General features: G+C 43.9%; 1 protein-coding gene across 1 annotated transcript in view; it reads left to right on the plus strand.

The window, feature by feature from the left end:
* DDAH1 (dimethylarginine dimethylaminohydrolase 1) overlaps positions 1-22848 on the plus strand; it is a 197549-nt gene that overhangs the window by 139531 nt on the left and 35170 nt on the right. The window contains exons 2-4 of the mRNA XM_029063648.2: positions 1568-1667; positions 5697-5770; positions 7207-7326. Coding sequence (XP_028919481.1) covers positions 1568-1667; positions 5697-5770; positions 7207-7326 — 294 coding nt within the window. The remainder of the gene's footprint in view (positions 1-1567; positions 1668-5696; positions 5771-7206; positions 7327-22848) is intronic.

The following is a 22848-nucleotide window of genomic DNA, read 5'->3' on the forward strand; positions in this document are numbered from 1 at the left end:
TAGAGGAGGACAATAGCAACAGCTGCCTAATCTCCAGACCAAAGTGCAGTTTCAAAAGTTATAGTAAGCCCTTTTTTTTTTCGCTTTTACACTACAGCAATCATTCCACTTCCAGGTGCAAAGAATCAACAGATCTAATGTTAAGAGGGGCTACTAGATGCATGTATTACCCTATTAAGACCATATCATTATGGAAATTTTTTTTTATCTTTCTGAGTCACTCTGGTTGGTGGAATTTTTACTTAGGCTCCAGAATAAGGAAGAGATGATGTATTTATTTTATTTTGTATCCTCTTTAATGTTGTTCGTGCTGCGTGGATGTCAGGCTTGTAAAATTATTTCCGTATTTTTATTACCTCAGAAATTATTCTGCAGTGTTTATATCTCCTAGGCTCCTCATTTGCACTTTATGCTGTGGGTACTCAATCTGGTGTTATTTTGCATAACTGCCTGTTCATACTAGAATATTGTGATTTCTGTATGTTTTCCCTACAGTTCTTATTCACATTGGTCCCTGCCATGTTGAAGGAAATCTAAACCTTCTGGAATGTTTCGGTTGCCTTGTGACCACACGGGACTTTAGATAAGCCGGGAAGCCCCAGTGACATTCAGTTCAATTCAGTCTTATTTATTGAGCACTTAACTGTGTTCAAAGCACTGTACTAAGTGCTCGAGAGAGTACAATATAACAATTAACAGACACATTTCCTGCCCACAGCGAGCTTACAGTCTAGAGGGGGAGACAGACATTAATAGAAATAAATAAATTACAAATGTGTACTTAAGTGCCGTGAGGTTGGGAGGGAGGATGAATCAAGTCAGGGCGACACAAGGGATGGGAGAAGATGAAAGGAGGGCTTAGTCAGGGAAGGCCCCTTGGAGAAGATGTGCCTTCAGGAAGGCTTTGAAGACAGGGAGAGGAATTGCCAAATGTCAAATTCCTAAACAGTGGCTAACAACCTGTAAAGATGGTAATTAAGCAAGCTTCATCAGATACGGGGTATATACCACAAATCTCTGCCATGAATCAGAACTTTACAGCATGGTGTCATTTTTTGTCTTTTCAGTTTGGGGCTGATTGCCCTTCTACACATTTTACCTAGGCATATGTAACCCTGGAAACTGAAGTTTTAAGAAATAATAACTCCTGGGCTTCCCAATCAGGGGAGAAGAGCATTAAAAGCTCATTGAGGGCAGGGAACATGTCTGCCAACTCTAATAATAATAATGATAATAATTGTATTCATTAGGCGCTTACCTTGCAACAGGTACTGTTCTAAGCACTGGGGTAGATACAAGCTAATCATGTTGGACAGAGTCTCTGTCCCACCTGGGGCTCACAGTCTTAATCCCCATTTTGCAGATGAGGTAACTGAGGCCCAGAGGAGGGAAGTGACTTGCCCAAATCACGCAGCAGACAAGTGGCAGAGCTGGGATTAGAACCCAGGTCCTTCTGAGCTGGGATTAGAACCCAGGTCCTTCTGACTCCCAGCCTGTACTTGATCCATGAGGCCACACTGCTTCTCCAGTTTGTTTCTGTCACTCTCATTTGTTTCTTTTTCTGCAGGTTGAAGCAATGAAGAGCGCTCTGGAAAATCTTCAGCTCAATGTAGTACAGATGACAGATGAAAATGCAACCTTAGATGGAGGAGATGTTTTATTTACAGGTAAATTTGTGTGTGACTACCCTTTCCAAAGATGCTTCTCTTCATTCTTTTATTGAAGAGCTATCCATTTCACAGCTCAAATAATTCACTTCACTCCTCTAACGCCAACCTACTTAATAATAATAATGATGGTATTTGTTAAGCAGCTTGCTATGTGGCAAGCACTTTTCTAAGTGCTGGGGTAGATACAAGATTATCAGGTGTGGTCACGTGGGGCTCACAGTTCTAATCCCCATTTACAGATGAGGTAGCTGAGGCTCAGAGAAGTGAAGTGACTTGCCCAAAATCACACAGCTGCCAGGTGGCGGAGCCGGGATTAGAACCCACGACCTCTCACTCCCAAGCCTGTGCTCCTTCCACTAAGCCATTCTGCTTCTGTTACTGAACCTCGATCTCTTCTTTTCGCCACCAAAATCTCACCCACATCCTGCCTCTGCCCTGGAACTCCCTCCCCTTTGGTATCCGACAGACGATCACTCCCCCAACCTTCAAAGCCTTCTTAAAACACATCACCTCCAAGAAGCCTTCCCCACCCAAGTTCTCGTTTCTCCTACTCCCTCTCCCTTCTGTGTCACCTTGCATTTGAACTTGTACCTTTTATTCACCCCACTCTCAGCCCCACAGCACTTATGTACATATCCATAGTTTATTTTAGTGTTGGCCTCCCCCTCTAGTCCATAAGCTCCTAAAGGACAGGGGCTGTGTTCATGTGTATTTACCCCAGCACTTAGTAAAGTGCCTGGCACTCTCCCAAGTGCTTAGCACAGTGCTCTGCACAGACTAAGCCCTCAGTAACTACAGTTGATTGATTTGGGGATGATTAAACACATTTTAATACTTGAGCTTTAGTTTGATTGTAAAATGGTCTTGGATAAGTGCCAGAAGACTAAGATAAAATACACAATATTGAATTGAATTTGTTTTACAACATTTTGCAGATGAAGCATCTTGGGTCATCTAACTTAAATACCTGCCCTGATTTTTCATTATCATGCACGACTAGAAGAAAATTTAAAGATGTAAAGGGAAAAGTTTGGGGTGTTTAAAGGTTTGGATGGTTGTCATGGAGGACATGTCCTGGTTTATGCCTTTCCTCTTGCCAGGAACTCCCCCATCCCCTCATCGATCAATCAGTGATGTTTATTGATGTCTATGCAGAGCACTGTTCTAAGCACTTGGGAGAATATAGTATAACAGAGTTAGTAGACATGTTCCCTGCCCACAAGGAGCTTACTGTCCTTTATACGAGTCCACAGCTCTCCTCATCTTCCTAACCGTTCTGAAATGCCTCCTCCTCCAGGAGGCTTTCCCTGATTAATTGTTCTCTCTAAATCCCATCCTCCTCATTATCATATCAGCACTTTCATCCTCACTCCTTCTCACTGCACCCTTGTACATACTCTTTTACAAGTTATGCTACTTAAGCAGTTCTTATTTGCCAGTGATTTTGTGTCCGTCTCCCCAGATAGATGGTGGTTAAGGATCATGTCTATTTCTTCATCTTCTGTTATAATTTTGTCTTCTGTTGTCCAGATGTAGCATGTCCTAGTGGAAAGAAGGCCTGGGAGTCAGGAGACCTAGGTTCTAATCCCAGCCCCACCGTGTGCCTGCTCTATGACCTTGGGCAAGTCACTTAACCTCTCTGTGCTTCACTTACGAAGCATAGCTTAGTGGCAAGAGCATGGGTTTGGGACCTGGAGGATGTGGGTTTTAATCCCAGCTCTGCCACTTGTCTGCTGTGTGACCTTGGGCAAGCCACTTAACTTCTCTGGGCCTCATTTACCTCATCTGGAAAATGGGGATAAAGAATGTGAGCCCCATATGGGACAACCCAAGTACCTTGTATATACCTCAGTGCTTAGAACAGTGCTTGGCACATAGTAAGCGCTTAACAAATACCATTATTATTATTATTATTATTATCTGGGAATTCAATGGAATTTGGTAAAATTCAGTGGTAAAATGGGAATTCAATCCCGATTCACCCTCCTCCTTAGATTGTGAGCCTGTGTGATAGAGGGACTGTATCCAACCTGATTATTTTGTATTTTTCCATCACTCAGAACGGTCCTTTAACAAATACCGCAATTATTATCAATCATTATTACTCCCCCAATTGATTGATAGGACATTGATCACAGTCTAGCTTTATAGACTTGTTCCTTTATCACTATATTTACATCAACCAAAGATATATATTCATTCATTCAGTGATATTTATTGAGCACTTACTGTAAATAAGTGCTTGGAAAGTACAATTCGGCAACAGATAGAGGCGGTCCGTACCCAACAACAGGCTCACAGTCTGGAAGGGGGGAGACAGACAACAAAACAAGTAGACATGTATCAATAGCATCAAAATAAATAAGTAGAATTATAGATTTATACACATCATTAATAAAATAAATAGAATAATAAATGTGCAGAGTAGTGTACTAAGCTTTTGGGAAAGTTACAGTACCACAGAGTTGGTAGATGCGATCCCTCACCAGGAAGAGTTTACAGTCTACAGGGAAAGAGAGACATTGAAATAGATTATGGATAGTCGTGTATGGCTCTTCGAAGCCCACAGATATCACATCATTCTCATTTGGTCTTCATGGGCTGAATCCTGGATAGTCACTTTTCCATTTTAGAGGACACAGGACCTTCAGGCTGTTTGCTAAATGTCACACAAAGAGCAAATATTATGGATGCAAAAATAAACATTTTTCATGCTGTGTCATGGCCAGGATACAGCAGAGAATGTGGCTAGTGGATAAGAATGTAGGAATAAGAGTCAGGATATGTTTTTTGTTTTTTTTCCAGCTCCCAAACTGTGTGACCTGGGACAAGTAACTGACCTCATGATGTAGATTTTCTTCCCTCTGTGAAATAGGAATGTGATTTTATTTTTGTTTTTCAGGGTAAACGTAAGGATTAACGGTCTGGCAATTGAGGAGTCTTTTGAGGGCTCCTGACAAAGGCTTTATAAGAATGCTGAATGATTCACACTTCATCCCAATCCTTCATGGCATACTCTACTAGTTCCCTCAGAGGTTTCTCCAGAGTAGAAAACAAATCAGGGGAGAAGACAGTTTCACCATTTTGCATTACCAAATAAGCGCGCTCTGATTTACTGGTTTGCTTCTGATCATGATGCCATTCTAAACATCAGGAATTTCTTGGTCATATTTAGCAAACGAGTGATAGATTTCTACACAAGATAAATAAGGAAAAGGGAACTCACCCCTGTATTACAGGACCCGGGATCAATTTTGCTGTATGTAGTGGCTTGTGGTCTTCAGCTAAAGAGATCAAAAAGTAAAGAATTTGGATCTAGAAATATAGATGACTTAGAGGTGAGACCTGAAGGGTAATCAAGGATTTAAAAACTAGTTCAGCTGTTTTCCACATTTACCCAGTGACCGTTACAGAGTTTTAGAGAAATCAGCACAGCTTGAATTGAAGAATTCCTAATGTCTAGGATCATCTTTCCTCCTCCCAGGGAAGCTGCTTTTAAATTTCTGATAGCACCGATGGCAGGAAAAAAACACCATTTGATCTGTAGCTACAGATTTTTATTCATTTTTGCGAAGTAAACGCATCAGATCACTCCAAACTACAGTTCTCCCATTTTGAGAAGGTGCTGTTGGTGAACTAAGGAAACGTGCATCTATCTCCGGGTAGAACATAACGTGACACTGTGGAGAATGGTTGTAGGCATGCCGGTGGTGGTGGGTGAGAACTTTGACGAGCATTTTCCCTATCACGGGGTTCGTCGGGAACCTAACCCCCGTGTTATCGGAGAACTGACTAGTTTGTTAAACTACTCCATCTCATCCCTTTCTTCTGTCCGTTTCATTTTTAAAATGCTCCGGTGATAGTTGTGGGCATGCAAATTCCACCCCTCTCTCCCCTGACATGGTAGTGTGAGAGGAGGGAAAGCGTGAGACTATCTATGAGAATCAGCGATCAAATCGATCAAATCACTCACTTGTGGATAGATTGTAGAGCCCCATCACTATGTTTCTCTCCATTTCTTCCCAGGCAGGGAGTTCTTTGTGGGCCTCTCTAAAAGGACAAATCAACGTGGGGCAGAGATTCTGGCTGATACTTTCAAGGTATGTGATAGTCATGTCGTTAGGATTAGGATTGTGATTATTGCCATTGCTGTTCTATCTTTGTTCAAGAGAACTCATTTTGGCCCCTGATTCCTGTGTAGAACCCTGCTCCTATTCCAGGCAGTGCTCTCCTAGAGCAATAAATGGGAAGGAAGCAGCTGGCTTAGTGGAAAGAGCAGCACAGGCCTGGGAGTCAGAGGATCTGGGTTCTAATTCAGGCTCCACCGTGTGTCTGCTGTGTGACCTCAATCAAGTCACTCTTCTTCTCTGCACCTTATTTACCGCATGGGTAAAATGGGGATTCAGTACCTGTTCTCTTTCTGACTTAGACCTGGAGCCCTATGTAGGAAAAGAATTGTGTCCAACCTGATTATTTTGTATCTATCTGAGCACTTAGTACAATGCCTGGTACATAGAAAGTGCTTATTTATAAGAACCATTAAGAACAAAATGGATGCTCTGTAAATTGGGGATTAGGGGTGTGAGCCCCATGTGGGACATGGGCTGTGTCCAACCTGATTAATTTATATCTACCCCAGGGCTTCGGGGTTTGGCACATAGTAAGTGGTTAACAAGTACCTTAAGTAATACCTTAAGTAATAATAATAATAGTTGTAAAACCACTGACTTGCATTTGCTTAGGAACATATTTGAGTCACTGGGTGAAAATTCTGAGATTGGGAGAGTAAACAGTAATTGGAACAGTGCTCAGCGCTTAGAACAGTGCCCAGCACTTAGAACAGTGCTTGGCACATAGTAAGCGCTTAACAAATACCATCATTAATATTATTATCACCAGGCACCTTCTGCCCTAGGTGAGACTCACAGGCTAATTTAGTTCATAATCGTTTAGAATAAATAGCAGATAAAAGCCATACTTCTATCAAGTGATAATAGTAATAATTATAATGGTATTTGTTAAGTGTTTACAGTGTGTCAACACTGTTTTCACCGCTGGGGTAGATACAAGTTAATCAGGTTGGACACAGTCCCTGTCCCATATGGGACTCACAGTCATAATACCCATTTTAGAGATGAGGGAACTTAGGTACAGAGAAGTTAAGTGACTTACCTAAGGTCACCCAGGAGACTGATGGCAAAACTGGGATTAGAACCCAGGTCCTTCTGACTCCCAGACCCCTGTTCTATCCAGTAGGCCACACTGCTCCTCCCCAGTAGTGATAGAATTGGAGGTTTTTTACATTGACTTCTCAGAAGCTTCCCCAATTTTATATATGAAATCATTATGCACGATTTTATTGTGATAATTCAAACCAGAAAAATGGTCAGTCTCCCCCACCCAGGGATTAGGAGCCATTAACCACCGCTGGATGAAGAGCCATAATTTACATAGGATATAAAATGCTTCGTAGAATTACTCGGCGATTAAGAAATGACTGTGAATTAAACTCTGTCCTTTTATAATTTACATACAGGATTATGCTGTCTCCACCGTGCCAGTTGCTGACTCTCTGCATCTGAAGAGTTTCTGCAGCATGGCAGGACCCAACCTGATTGCCATTGGTTCCAGTGAGTCTGCCCAGAGAGCCCTCAAGGTAGATTGAAACATTCTGGGAAAAAGAAAACAGTACACTCTGGGCTTTCCAGTGTTTACTTGCTTAAGAGGAACACGATGCACAAATCACAGAGAAACCATCTTGAACCATCTGTGCTGTAGGTCTCAGCAACTGGCCCAGTGTCATTCCCTTAGTTATCTTAATTATTTTTGTAATAGTATTTGCTAAGCACCTACTGTGTGCCAGGCACTGTACTAAGCCCTGGAATAGATGCAGGGTATTTAGGTTGGGCACAGTCCCTATCCCACATGGAGCTCACAGTCTTAATCCACATTTGCAGATGAGGTAACTGAGGCACAGAGAAGTGAAGTGACTTGCCCAAGGTCATGCAGTAGATAAGTGGCAGAGCCAGGATTAGAACCCAGGTCCTTCTGACTCCCAGACCCGTGCTCAATCCACTAGGCAATGCTGCTTCCCTTATAACAAGGGAAGATTATCAAGTCATTTCTCTAGCAGTTCCTACATCTGGTTCTCAGTTTTATACTTCTGAAGCTCTCAGTGGCTCACTTTCTTCTTCTCCATTTCACTGACTTGTCATCTTTGTCATCTTAGACAAATCACGTAACATCTCTCTGCCACAGTTCCTTCATCTGCAAAATGGGTATTCAATAACTGTTCTCCTCCTACTTAGTCTATGAGCCCTACAGGGAACTTGATGACGTTGTATCTACCCCGGTGCTTAGTACAGTGCTTGGCATGTAGCAAGCGTTTAACAAATACTTCAGTCATCATTATCATCGTTAGAGATTACCTAGGCAGAGACATTATAGGAATTCATCGTGCTTAAATAGAGTAGAGAGGTCTTCTGAGGTCCAGTGTCTACTGTTTGCCGTAGCATTCTGCTTGTTTCATCTCAGATTGGTGTTGAGTTTAGTACAGCTATTGAAGTATTGAAAGAGCTTTCTTTCCCTTGGGCAAGTTAGGTTTCCTCTCCCCATTAGCCAAAAGTTCTCTTGTTATCGTACCTGCCCTTTTCTTTCCCTCTTCCCAAATTGCATCTGTCATTGCGTTGCTAAGTGCTTCTTGGCACCAGTTACACAGCTCCCTGGAAAGAATTACTCTCATTCGATTTTACCCCATGTGAAGTTATAGTATGTTTCTTCAGAGGACTCTTCCATTTTTATTTTTTTTTTGCTCTGTCTAAGGAGCCAGTGCTGTTCTATTGGGGCAGCTCTGTTAATATCCTGCAAGAGGTGATTTGCCCATTTTTTGCCTGGTGTCGCTCCCTTGAATGGGAGTCTGTAGCTATTTCTCTGCCCTCACTAGGTGCTGTAAAGTCAACTTGTCTTTTTCCTCCCTCCCCCCACCACAAAAAATAAAAGCAAATGGTGAAATTCCATCCTACACTCTGATCATCCAGCTACTAGTGTGAGCATCCCCAAATTGACTGTGATGCCCCAAAAGCAACACCCTGGGGTCAGAGTCTGAGACTGATTACAGCAAGATGTGATTGTGGAATCCCAGCCAAACCCAAGCTGCTGACTCACTGAGGCAACTTTTGATTCCATCCCCAGGCTCAACGGTCAGCACACCAAAACCAAAACCTTGGGAAAGCCACTTAACTTCTCTGGGCCTCGATTTCCTCAGCTGTAAAATGAGAATTAAGACTGTGAGCCCCATGTGGAACATGGGACCGTGGCCCATGATCAGCCTCCTTGGTGACCTCCCTGCCCACTCCAGTATCTCTCCCCACTCCAGTTCATACTTCACTCTGCTGCCCAGATCATTTTTCTACAAAAACTTTCAGCCCCTGTTTCCCTGTTCCTCAAGAACCTCCAGTGGTTGTCCATCCACCTCTGCATCAGACAGAAAGTACTCACCATCGCCTTGAAAGAACTGTCACCTTGCCCCCTCTCTCCTCACCTCGTAGCTCTCCTATTACAACCCAGCCCGCACACTTCGTTCCTCTAATGCTACCTTTCTCACTGTACCTCCATCTCGTCTATCTCACCACCGACCTCTCACCCACGTCCTGCCTCTGGCCTGGAACGCTCTCCCTCTTCACAGCCGACAGACATCCACTATCCCTACCTTCAAAACCTTATTCAAAGCACATCGCCTCCAAAAGACGTTCCCAGACTAAGCCCTTATTTCCTCTTTTCCCACTCCCTTCTGGGTCACCCTGATTTGCTCCCTTTATTCATCCCTCCCTCAGCTCCGCAGTACTTATGTACATATCCATAATTAATTTATGTATATTAGTGTCTGTTTTCCCCTCTAAACTGTGGGCTAATTGAGGGCAAGGAATGGGTCTGCCAACTCTGTTGTATTTTACTCTCCCAAACGCTTAGTACAGTACTCTGCGCACAGTAAAGGCTCAATGAATGTGAATGATTGGTTAATGTGTGTCTACCTTGGAGCCTTGTACAATGTGTTTCACATAGTAAGCATTTATTAACAAATACCATTAAAGAAAGGAGGAGTGGAGAGAGACTGGGTCATTAATCCCCAGCTCCTCTCTCCTTCCCTGCTTCCATAGGCCAAAAAAAAAAAAACCAAAAAGCAACCTCCCTCCCTGCTGGGGCTGGTAATCTCCAGCCCTGCTGGTAATCTCCAGGGCTGTAGGGAGTGTGAGGAAAAAGAAATGGTGTAGCCGAAACCTAATAATAATAATAATAATTATGGTATTTGTAAAGTGCTTACTATGTGCCAGGCACTATACTAAGCTTTGAGGTGGTTACCAGCAAATCAGGTTGGACACAGTCCCTGTCCCACATGGAGCTCACAGTCTTAATCCCCATTTTACAGATAAGGGAACTGAAGCACAGATAAAATGACTTGCCCAAGGTCACACTGCAGACTAATGGCACAGCCAGGATTAGAACCCAGGTTCTTCTGACTGCCAGGCCCGTGCTCTGACCACTAGGCCACACTGCTTCTACAATACTAGTGGTGATGATGATGGTGATCTGAATCAGTGTGGCCTCCTGGAAAGCTTAAGGGCCTGGGAGTCAGAAGGCCTGGGTTCTAATCTATGCTCCACCACTTTTCTGTTGTGTGACTTTGGACAAATCCCTCACCTTCTCTGTGCCTCATTTTCCTCACCTGAAAAATGGTGATTAAGACTTTAAGCCTTATGTGGGACAAGAACTGTTTGTCCCATCCAATTTTTTTATATATCTATCCCAGCTCTTATTACAGTACCAGCCATATAGCAGTGCTTAACAAATACCATAAAAAAAAAAAACGTGGCCACATGGCAGTGGGGTTGTTGAAAGTGGCCCCCATTCCATTGAGGGGTCCATCTAGGCACCTTCACAGGAGCCTCATGTTCCAGTCTGCCTGAGTTGAACTACAGTTTGCTCTGAAAATTTACAGGGAGAAGTTAGGCCCGGTGCCAGTAACTCCCAACCTGTTTTCACTCGAGGCATCTCTAGACTCGCTCTCACATTTCCACTGCACCCTTAACTTCAAAAGGCCCCAGACTCCACTTTCTCCCACTCCTTCCCAACAAAAGGAGGTAATGGATTCTTCACCTGACTCCAGCAGTCCCTTAGGTTTGGGATTTCAAGTCAGCTCTCTCCCATGAACACAGCAGTTCTCGTTTTTTGGCCCGGTCGTCCGTAATCGGAGCAGCAGTGGAACCGGCCCAAGCTGCGGAGGTCTGGGAAGGGGTCAGTGCTGTGGAGTTGACTGGGTGCCGCTGGGGGGTCGGGGGGCCTGGGCAGGTAGGCAGCAGCCACAGAAACAACTGACATTTGGAGAGGTTATGGAATTTGTTTTTATTATTATTAATAGTGATAATAATAATAATAATGGAATTTGTTAAGTGCTTACTATGTGCCAGGCACTGTACTAAGCTCTGGGGTGGATAAGAGCAAATCGAGTTGGACACAGTCCCTGTCCCATGTAGGGTTCACATTCTCTTAATCCCCATTTTACAAATGAGGGAATTAAGGCCTAGAGAGGTGAGGTGACATGCCCAGGATCACACAGCAGACAGGTGGCGGAGCCGGAATTAAAATCCAGATCCTTCTCTCTCCCAGGCCTGTGCTTTATCCACCAGGCCATGCTGCTTCTCTAGGCAATGTGTCCTCTTGGCTTTCCAGAATAATAACAATAATAATAATAATTGTGGTATTTGTTAAGTGCTTACTATGTGCCAGGTACTGTACTAAGCACTGGGGTAGATTCAAGATAATTGGGTTGAACACAGTCCCTGTCCCACATAGAGATCCCAGTCTTAATCTCCATTTTACAGATGAGGTAACTGAGGCACAGAGAAGTAAAGTGACTTGTCCAAAGTCACAGAGCAGACAAGTGTGAAGCAGCATGGTGTAGTGGATAGAGCTCAGGCCTGGGGGTCAGAAGGTCATGGGTTATAATGCGGCTTAGCCACTTGTCTGCTGTGTGACCTTGGGCAAGTCGCTTCACTTCTCTGGGCCTCAGTTACCTCATCTGTAAAATGGGGATTTAAACAGTGAGCCCTATGTGGGTCAGGGACTGTGTCCAATCCGATTTGTTTGTAGTGACCACAGCACTTAGTACAGTGCCTGGCACATAGTTTACCATCATTTAGACTGTGAGCCCATTATTGGGCAGAGATTGTTGCCGAATTGTACATTCCAACCACTTAGTACAGTGCCCTGCTCATAGTAAGCACTCAATAAATACTATTAAATGAATGAGTATAATTAAGCGCTTAACAAATACCGTCATTGTTATTATTAAGTGGTAGAGCATGATTAGAACCTAATAACAGTGACGGTTTTTGTTAAGCGCTTAACTATATTAATTAGAATATATATTAGAACCCTGACTGATTCCCAGGCCTGTGCTCTATACACAAGGCCAAACTAATTTCAAGCAGTTTGAGTCTGGGCTGGGGTTTCCACTTCTGTCCATCACCATCTCCACCAAAGAGCAGTCTCCAAAAGTCGATCGATCGATTAGTTGAGCGCTTACTCGGAGGACGTGGGTTTTAATCCCAGCTTTGCCACTTGTCTGCTGTGTGACCTTGGGCAAGCCACTTAACTTCTCTGTGCCTCGGCTACCTCATCTGTAAAACGGGGATTAAATTCTCCTCACTCCAACTTAAAGTGTGAAGTCTATGTGGGACATGGACTGTGTCCAACCTGGCTATCTTGTATCTACCTCTGCATTTAGAACAGTACTTGACACCTAATAGCTCTTGACAAATACCGTAGAAAAAAAAGGAGGTCACAGTCTAGAGGAGGAGAGAGACATTAAAATTAATTGTGGATATGTACATAAGTGCTGAGGGCCTGAGGGTGGAGGTGAATTAAGGGGACAGATCCAGGTGCAAGGGCAACACAGAAGGGAGGGGTAAGAAGAGATTCATTCAGTCATTTGTTGAGTGCTTACTCTGTGCAAAGAACTGCACTGAGCACTTAAGAGATGGTATTGTCAGGGCAGCAGCCACCCTGCACTCATATGCATCATCACATGCGTCATGAAGGCAGGACATCCTGCATCACACACCCACTCCAGGCCCAATCCCGATTTTACGCCACTCTGGGTTCTTGAGAAGGTGAGAACCTAAGACAATCTCAACCTCTCTAATTCCAAGACTGGGTTAGCTGAAAACTAAAGGCAGATTTCAGATGTTTGAGAGAAGGTTAAATGAAGGAAGAAGTATGCTAGTGTGGGAGAAAAGATGAAAATAATATTCAGGCGAAAGATAAATGTTAGACTTAGTATCAGTGACAGTGCAGGCCCACAGGCCCTTGAAACAAGAAGTCGAAATGAACCCGAACCAAACTTAAAAAACTGTTGTATCCCTTTGTTTTTTGTCTGATCCAGAACCTATCTGGAATAATTATTGGGATCCTTAGTTGAGTCAGAGCAAGCCTGGACTGTTTTCAGATTTTAGCCGTTTGATTAAATCACAAGTCTAGTTTGGATTTCCTGGTTCGAGGTGTTGTTACAGAGAAAGAGAGGAGTCACTAAGAGAAGGTGCCAAAGAAAATTTAAGGCATCTCCTGTGGAGAGAAATCTAAAACCGGAATCAACACCCGAAGGGAGTGATGAGACATAAAATCCAGCACTTTCACCCAGAGATTCAGATCAGTCATGCTCAGTGGAAAACTGTTCCGGATCGCTAATTGAAATGGTTTCTTTTAGATCCCGGCCAGATAAATGCTGCCTTGCTTTGTTAGGGTGAGACCAGTGGGCTTGGGGAAGAAACAAGAAGCCAGAAATCTCAGTCAGACTCCTCATGTAGCCATTCAGGCCTTGGCCCTCTCCACCACTCTCTGGATTGTTTTCTGAGCTCCTTGTGGAGCAGGGAACATGTCTGTCAACTCTCTTGTCTTGAACTCTCCAAAGCTTTTGGTACAGTGCTCTGCACACAGTAAGTGCTCAGTCAGTACCATTGAGGGATGGATTGATTTTGCCAGCAGCTGTGGGAGACATCGTATGAAGGCTTGGGGAAGCAGCATGGCCTAGCAGGTGGAGCATGGGCCTGGAAGTCAGAAGGTCATGGGTTCTAATTCTGGCTCTACCACTTGTCTGCTTTGTTACTTTAGGCAAGTCACTTCACTTCTCTGGGCCTCAGTTACCTCATCTGTAAAATGGGGATTAAGACTGTGAGCCCATGTGGCTTGTATTCTGCCCCTCCACTCCACCCCAGCGCTTAATACAGTACCTAACACGTCGTAAACACTTAACAAATACCACGATTATTATGATTAATTTTGGAATCTGCTTCCTGTGGAGTTCATTCGGGTTGGTGGGTAATGCTGAGTTTGTAAAGGACTTTCTGCACTTGAACCATCTCTGGGCCAGAGACTGTACATAGCTCTCAGGAAGCTGGCAAGGCATTCCGTGGAGAGCTCGTTTTACATCAGCGGATGTACCGCAAGAGCCTTGGCGCTGGGAAGGTGGCTCAGCCTTCTCATCCCAACGTCGTCGGCCGTGGTTTCCTCACCTCATACGAGAGGAAAATGGGCTTGCTCACAGGTTGATCTGATTAATGAATAAATGGATTACACATTTTCTGGAGTTCAAAAGAGTCAACAGTGACAGAGCTAATGGTGTGAGACAGGGAGGACAGAAAAGAGGCAAAGAGGCTGCCACAAGAGGGGGGATGATGCCCCCATTACCAATCCTCTCTCTCTCTTTCTCTCTCTCTCTCTCTCTCTTCTCCCATCAAGCCCCCCGCCCAGAGCCAAGTGAGAACAATGGACTTTTTGCATTAGCCTCCTCCCTGGCCTCCCTGCCTCCCACTTTTATGACCGCATCAGCCTCTTCACTGGCCTCCCTGCCTCCCAACTCTCCCCCCAGCCAATTCATACTTCACTCAGCTGCCTGAATTGTATTTCTAAAAAGTGTTCTGTGTACAATTCCCCACTCCTCTACACTCTCCAGAGGTTGCCCATCCACCTCTGCAGCAAGCAAACTCCTCACTCTTGACTTTAAAGCACTCAATCAGTTTTCCCCCACATACCATACCTTGCTAGTCTCTTACTCTAACCCAGGCCTCACACTTTTTCTCCTCTGGCACTTGATCTCATCTCTCTCACCACCGACCCCTTAGTTACATTCTCCGCCTGGCCTGGAATTCCCTCCCCTTCATATCCACAGACCTCCACACTTCTCATCTTCAAAGGTCTTCTAAAATTACACATCATGCTAGAGACCTCCCCTAACTAACTTCTCTTTTCCCCACACTGTTGGCCCTCCTTTCTGCGTCGTCGGCTATGCCTTTGAGTCTGAAACCCTTAATTACTTTGTTACTCATGCCACCCACCTCGTTCCCCCCCCCCACCCCCTATCTAATATATATCTCTATATCAATATCTCTTTATTCTGCCCCTTCCCCTGTCTTAATTTATTTTTTTAATCCGTCTCCCCCACTAAACTTGTGGGTAGGGATTATGTCTTCCAACTCTGTGGTATTGTGCTCTCCCAAGCACTTAGTGCAGTGCTATGCAGAGAGTAAGTACTGAATAAATACCATTGACTCTATAGGTAAATGAAGAGTTGTTTCTTAGATGAACACAGAAATGTAGGGGTGGCGGAAACTGTGGCTGAAATTGGATACCCAAACCAAGAACAAAGGAGGCCACCTTATACACCTATAAGTATACATCCATAGCACTTAGTACAGTGGTCTGCATATCTTAACTGTACAATAAATACCATTGATCCACAAATGTGTATATAAACAATCTTAACTAGGAGAGTAAATAAATATGGTATATACATAGTTTCCTCCACCACATAATTCCCCTTGATTTTTGAGGAGGAAATAAGTGATCATTTTTTGTTAGCAGTGATAGGAGATCAGAACTGATAGGAAGAGGGGAAGGGTCCGAATAAAGAGATATATAATGTGCTAATAACAGATACAGGTTCTTGTTGGAGAATTACTTCCCTGAGGTGTGCAAATTCCAGAGAAGGAAAAGGAGTTAGGGAGGGGTTACCTTGATTCATTGAGTGTCTGTTGTATGCAGCACTAGGGCAAGTGTAATAGAAATTATTATTATATAATATTTGTTAAGCACATACTGTGTGTCAATCACGGTTCTATGCGCTGAGGTAGATACCAGTTAATCTGGTTAATCTGTGCCACAAGAGGTTTACAGTCTAAGAAGGACAGAGAACAGGTATCGAATACCATTTTACAGTTGAGGAAACTGAGGAACAGAGAGTTAAATGACTAGCCCTAGCTCAAACAGTAGGCAAGCAGCAGGGATGAGATTAGAACCTAAATCCTCTAATCCCAAACCACTTGTCTGCTGTGCAACCTTGGGCAAATCACTTAACTTCTCTGGGTCTCAGTTATTTCATCTGTAAAATGGGATTTAAGGCTGTGAGCCTCATGTGGGACACGGACTGTGGACCGATTGCCTTGTATCTTTCCCAGTGCTTAGTCAGTGCCTGGCACATAGGCAATAAGTGCAAACAATAAGCATGAAAAAGAAATAAGCCAATGCTTTTTCCCACTAGGCCATGCTGCTTCCCCAGGTGGTCTCAAATGCCTCCTTATCTTCTTCTTTCTTTTACCCTCTTTTCCTCTTGTTTTATTGCTGCTCCTCTTAGTGCTGGACTAATTCCTCATGTACTAGCTCCTCCCTTGTCTAGAGGTTGCAAAAATTGTACCAAAAAATGGGGCAGCTCTATGAGTAAATACGGGACTCACCAAAGCAACTGTCCCTGGTAATGCCTGTGGGGAGGGGGCAGGCTGGCAGACTGCGATTTAGATTTCCGTTCTACTTTTGAGAAATGGGAGGTACCAATCTGCTGTAGTGGCTAAAGGGGTCACGGGAATGAAGGTGTCAGTTATTGGGCCTCTTCTAGGGCCATTTTTGTCAAAGTCCATTTTTGTCAAAGTCATCGTATGCCGTCGAGTCAGCTCTGACCCATAGTGATGCCATGGATATATCTCTCCCAGAACGCCCCACCTCCGTCTGCAGTTGTTCTGGTAGTGGATCCAGAGAGTTTTCTTTATAAAAATCTGAAAATGGTTTACCATTGCCTCCTTCCACGCAGTAAACTTGAGTCTCTGCCCTCGACTCTCTCCTATGCCTTTACTGCCCGGGACAGGTGAGTTTTGACTTGTAACAGATTGCCTTCCCACTTGTTAACCACTGCCCAAGCAAGGAGTGGAATAGATAGACCTCTGCTTGACTCTTCCTCCAGTAGTCAAATTGATAGAGTACTGGAAGCTCTCCAGGTGTGACCCTGAGCGGGGATCAAAGTCATACTTCCCCAAGAAGCAGGTCTGTGGCAGCAGTGGGGGTTGGCATGGGGTCAGTCAATCGGTAGTATTTATTGAGCCCTTACTGCGTGCAGAGTACTTTCAGTGCTTGGAAGAGGATAATAACAATAAACAGACCCATTCCCTGCCCACAAGTAGCTTACAGTCTAGAGGGGGAGACCGACATTAACAGAAGTAAATAAATTACAGAAGAGTACATAAGTGCTGTGGAACTGGGAGGGGAGATGAATAAAGAGAGCAAGTCAGGGCCATGCAGAAGGGAATGGGAGAAGAGGAAAGGAGGGCTTAATCAGGGAAGACCTCTTGGAGGAGATGTGCCTTCAATAAGGCTTCAAAGTTGGGACACATTATTATTCCCTGACCACAACAAGCATTACAGTCGAGAGGACTGTATAAGTCCGCCTCATTTCCGCCAAGAGGCCTTCCCCAACCAAGCTCCTCATTTCCTCTTCTCCCATCCCTTCTCCACCCTTGCACTCGCATTTTCATACTTTGTTCACTCCATCCTCAACCCCAAAGCATTTATGTACATATATGTAATTTATTTCTATTAATGTCTTTCTGCCTCTTTAGACCGTAAGCTCCTTGTGGGTGGAGAACGAGTCTCCCAACTCTGAACCTCTGCCCTCTCTGCTTAAGTGCTTCAACTTCCATATTTGCCTACGACATTCTCACACACCACACAATCGGCTTTAAGGCTCTCCACTATCTGGCCGCCCACCTTACCTCACGGTTCTCTTCACCCACTTTTCCCAGCCTCACTGTCTTCTTTCCTCTCAAGCCATCTTTCTAGCAGCCACACGCTCTTGACTTTCCTACCTCTCTCCCCTTACTGACGCTGCTCCTCCAGCTCGGGGGACCTTCCTTCCCTAAATCAGACAGACCCCAGCTCTTCCAGAACAGGCCTGGGAGTCAGAAGGACCTACGTTCTAATCCCAGCTCCGCCATTTGTCTGCCATATGTCCTTGGGCAATCAATTCACTTCTCTGTGCCTGTTATCTGTAAAATTCATTCAGTCGTATTCATTGAGCACTTACTGTGTGCAGAGCACTGTACTAAGTACTTGGAAAGTACAATTCAGCAACAGAGACAGTCCCTGCCCACAATGGGCTCACAGTCCAGAAGGGGGGAGAAAGGCATCAAAACAAGTAGACAGGTATCAGTAGCGATTTATTTTGATGGTATTGATGTCTACTTGTTTTGTTTTGCTGTCTGTCTCCTCCTTATAGAATGTAAGCCCATTGTTGGGCAGAGATTGTCTCTATCTGTTGCCGCAGTGTACATTCCAAGCACTTAGTACAGTGCTGTGCACACAGTAAGTGCTCAATATAAATATGACTGACTGAATGAATGAAAGTAGCATCATTATAAATAAGTAGAATTATAGATACATACAGATCATTAATAAAAGTAAATAGAATTATAAATATGTACATGTGTACACAAGTGCTGTGGGGCGGGGAGGCGGGTAGAGCAAAGGAAATGAGTCAGGGCAATGGGGAGTGGAGGGGGAGCAGAGGAAAAGGGGGGCTTAGTCTGAGAAGGCCTCCTGGAGGAGGTGAACTTTCATTAGGACTTTAAAGAGGAGAAGTTTGCTAGTTTGGCAGATTTGAAGAGGGAGGACATTCCAGGCCAGAGGTAGAACATGGGCTAGAGGTCGATGACGGGACATGTGAGAACAAGGCACAGTGAGAAGGATAGGACCAGAGGAGACTGCGAGCCCCACATGGGACAGGGACTGTGTCCACCCGATTTGCTTGTATCCACCCCAGCGCTCAGTACAATGCCTGGGATAGTAAGCACTGTACCAATACCAGAGTAAAAGTAATTCCTACATTCAAATACTTCTTAAAACCCCCATCTCGATTCCCTAATTAACTCCCAACACCTTAAATCATATGAACCCATCAGCCACTTCTGGCCCGTAGTTATTTATTTACCATCACTACTTTTTTGTGTATATATATATTTAAATGTATACATGTACATACATATGTTTATTCAGTTGTACGGTCAATTACTTACATTGACTAATCTATTTGTAAATGGCATTATCTCTTCCCCGTTAGAGTATAAGGTCTTTGTCGACAGGAAATGTATCTCTTCTTTGGTTTCCTTATTGTGGTGCACTATGGGGATTCAAAAAATACTCCTCCCACCACTACTACTCTTGCTGCTTCTAGTAGTATTACTGTTGCTTATTATTATTATTACTTAATAGTATTAATATTGCTACTACTGCTGCTCTAGTAGTAAAATTACTACTGTTGTTACTCCTATTAAAACTCTTACTACTGCTTTACAATTACTCCACCATTCAGTGTTCTTCATTATCCTCTCCATTATAATTCTCGTTATCCACCTCTTCTGGATTTTTTTCAGTTCCCTTACAGAATTTCCTCCTGCCCCTCCATTCCACCCATCTTCCTTATGGCTTTTTTGTCAGAGCCTTTTCCTGTCCTATTGCTTTTTGCTTTCATTTCCCATTTTCAGCTGCCCTATTACCCTTTCATTTCCTCCTCCTCCTCTCCTCTCTCACTCCTTCCCTGTTGCCCTGCCCCACACTCCTTTTCCCTTTCCCTCTCTCCCTGGGTTCTTCCCAGTTTCAGTCTCTCTTTCACTCTTTCCCCTCTTCATTTGGCTCTTTTTTTCCCCTTCTATTTTCCACACTCATGATCTCTCTCTTCCTTTCTTCCTCTCTCTCCCTCCCATACAGTTTCTCCCTTTCCCTCTCTGACAGTGTTGGGCTCTTTCTCTCACCCTCTCAGTCACTCTGTTTCTTTCTCCCTTCCTCTCTTTCTCTCATTTTCCCCCATTCTCTGTTATTTGACATAATCCCCTTTTGTCCAGTGACCCAGGCCACTTTTCATCCCAGAAGTTGGAGAGCTCCTCATATTCCCTCCCAGACCCTGTCCTCTCCTGAACTTTCCCATCCTTTTAGACGGCACAACCATCCTTCGCATTTCAAAAGCCTTGGCGTCATCCTTGACTCTCTCATTCAACCCACATATCCAATCAGTCACCAAATCCTGTCGGTCCCACCTTCACAACATCGGCAAGATCCGCCCTTTCTTCCCTCCAAACCACTACCATGTTAGTACCGTCACTCATCTTATCCTGCCTAGATTGCTGTATCAGCCTTCTTTCTGACCTCCCAACCTCCTGCCTCTCCCTACTCCAATCCATAGTTCACTCCACTGCCTGGATTATCTCTCTAAAGAAATGTTCAGGGCATGTCACCCCCCTCCTCAAAAATCTCCAGGGATTTCCTATCCACCTCTGTTTCAAACAAAAACTCTTCACTTTCGGCTTTAAAGGTCCCCTTCACCGTGCCCCTCCTACCTCACCTCCCTTCTCTCCTTCAACCCAGCCTGTACACTTCACTTCTCTGGTGCTAACCTCATCACTGGGCCTCCATCTCACCTGTCTCGCTGCCAACTCCTGGCCCACGTCCTTCCTCTGACCTCGAATGCCCTCCCTTCTCAAATCCACCAGACAATAACGCTCCCCCCCTTAAAAGCCTTACTGAAGGCACATCTCCTCCAAGATGCCTTCCCAGGCTAAGCCCCACTTTTCTTCATCTCCCACTCCCTTGCGCATCACCCTGACTCGCTCCCTTTGCTCATCCCCACTTTCCCCGCCCCACTGCACTTATGTATATATCTGTAATTTATTTATTCTGATGTCTGTTTACCTGAATTGATGTCTGTCTCCCCACTCTAGACTGTGAGCTCATTGTGGGCAGGGATTGTCATTCTTTGTTGCTGTATTGTCCTTTCCTGAGTGCTTAGTACAGTGCTCTGTACACAGTGCTCTCAATAAATATGATTGAATGAATGGACAGGAGGGAGAGGAAGCTGAGGCAATATTTCCTCCTGTCGTCACTGTCATGCTGGCCTAAGACCACCCTCCCCTGTCCCCCCTTGGGGAAAGGACTCACCAGGCAGTGCAGTGGGGGGTTCACCTCCTCCCTGTACCCTTTACATTAGCCTATGGGCCTGGGAGTCAAAAGGTCATGGGTTCTAATTCCAGCTCCGCCACTTGTCTGTTGTGTGACCTTGGGCAAATCCCATCACTTCTCCAGGCCTCAGATCTCTTGTCTGTAAAATGGGGATAGAGACTATGAGTCCCACTTGGGACAGGGACTGTGTCCAACCCGATTTGCTTGTATCCACCCCCCAGTGCTTAGTATAGTGCTGGCATATAGCACTTAAAGAAATATCATTATTATTATTATTGCTGTTTACAAGCCACCAGATAACCATCCTTCTTCCCACTTGAAGCGAAAATACAGGCATTAGTCTCATTTTGCTGGTGAAGAAACTAATCCACCAAGAGGTTAACTGACTTTTCCAGGCACCAAGCTCAGGAGCAGTAGAAGTAGAAACAGCAATCAGGTCCGGGCAGAGTGTTTTCATCAGACAACAATGCTTCTGAGAAAAAGGGGGTGATTCATACGATATCCTTCGCTGTTCCTGTTTATAAAACCCATTTATGAAGCTGTTTACTCTTCGGGACCTTGGATCAAATATACGTTGTTTTTCATTAGAGTAGAATAGGTTGGCGGTAACTTCACCCTCAGGAGAGATCCCTAAGGATTTTGGATCCAGTCTCTTTGATAGCTCATTGTCTCGACCAATGGAGGGAATTGTTATTGTCAGGAATTCTTGAAACTCATTTGATTTTAAGAAGTAGAAAGTGACTGGAGCATCAGGTGGACTCTGTAGTTGACCAGTGGTAAATGGGTGCCATCTACTGGTGAGGCAGTTAAATGATGTAGAAGTTTAGTCACGGAACTGTGGAACCCATTTGGGAGCAAATTAATTGTATAGTTATTATTATAATTATTAATGATAATAATGATATTTGTTAAGCACTTACTATGTGCCAAGCACTTTTCTAAGCGCTGAGCATCGTTCCGAGTGCTGAATCATCAGGAGCTACTGGAAAGTCATTTTTTTCCCCTCTCCTTTCCCATTACTTTAAAAAGGCTTTTAGTAAAAAGACAGTAGAGATATACTTTTTTTTTTTTAGTAAATAGTAGAATGAGATCACAGTTTCCTTCTTAAACATCTTTGTCATGTAAATAGTTCTGAAATACACTCAGCAGACTTCTGATAACAATAGGAATTTTAAATTAAAATTCTTGCAGGGTTCAGGTTCCAAGTGTCTCCTAAGTCTATTATCTAGTTCCCGAAATTACTGCCTGCACTTAAAAGATTTCTCGAATGAAAGTACAACCTGCTGGATATTTTTCTCCTGAATGATAGATATGTATTATAGAAGTCATTCCAGAATCTGGGCAGTTGGCAGCTTTGATTTACTGAGAAAAATGCCCATCTGATTTTATAGATTCCTTTTAAACATAAAACAAAACAATTTGTCTGATTGAATTCCATGTGCTTTTGTGACTTGAATGCCATTTACAACAAAAGCCAGCTAGTTGAAAGAAGAAGAAAACTAGACGAGTTGGGTGAATTATTGTACCAAATCTACATGGTTATATTATTTTTGTTGTTGGGGGAATCAGTTTGGAGTGGTTTAATTTTCCTGTTTAGTCACGATTCATGGAATACTCAGATTGTGCACTAAAGCATGCTTCATCCAGATCCAGGATCTTTAAAATGTAACTACCCTTTATGAAGAAATTAAGAAAAACAAAATAGCTTTTTACTTTACAACTGATTGGTTGGGCTCCTGCTTTTGGCAGTGGTCAACTAAGAATAATAATTGTGGTATTTAAGCGCAGCTTAGCATGGTGGATAGAGCACAGGCCTGAGAGTCAGAAGGTCATGGGTTCTAATCCCGGCTGTGCC

The sequence above is a fragment of the Ornithorhynchus anatinus genome, chromosome 4 (genome assembly GCF_004115215.2).
Source record: "Ornithorhynchus anatinus isolate Pmale09 chromosome 4, mOrnAna1.pri.v4, whole genome shotgun sequence".
NCBI classification, from domain to species: domain Eukaryota; kingdom Metazoa; phylum Chordata; class Mammalia; order Monotremata; family Ornithorhynchidae; genus Ornithorhynchus; species Ornithorhynchus anatinus.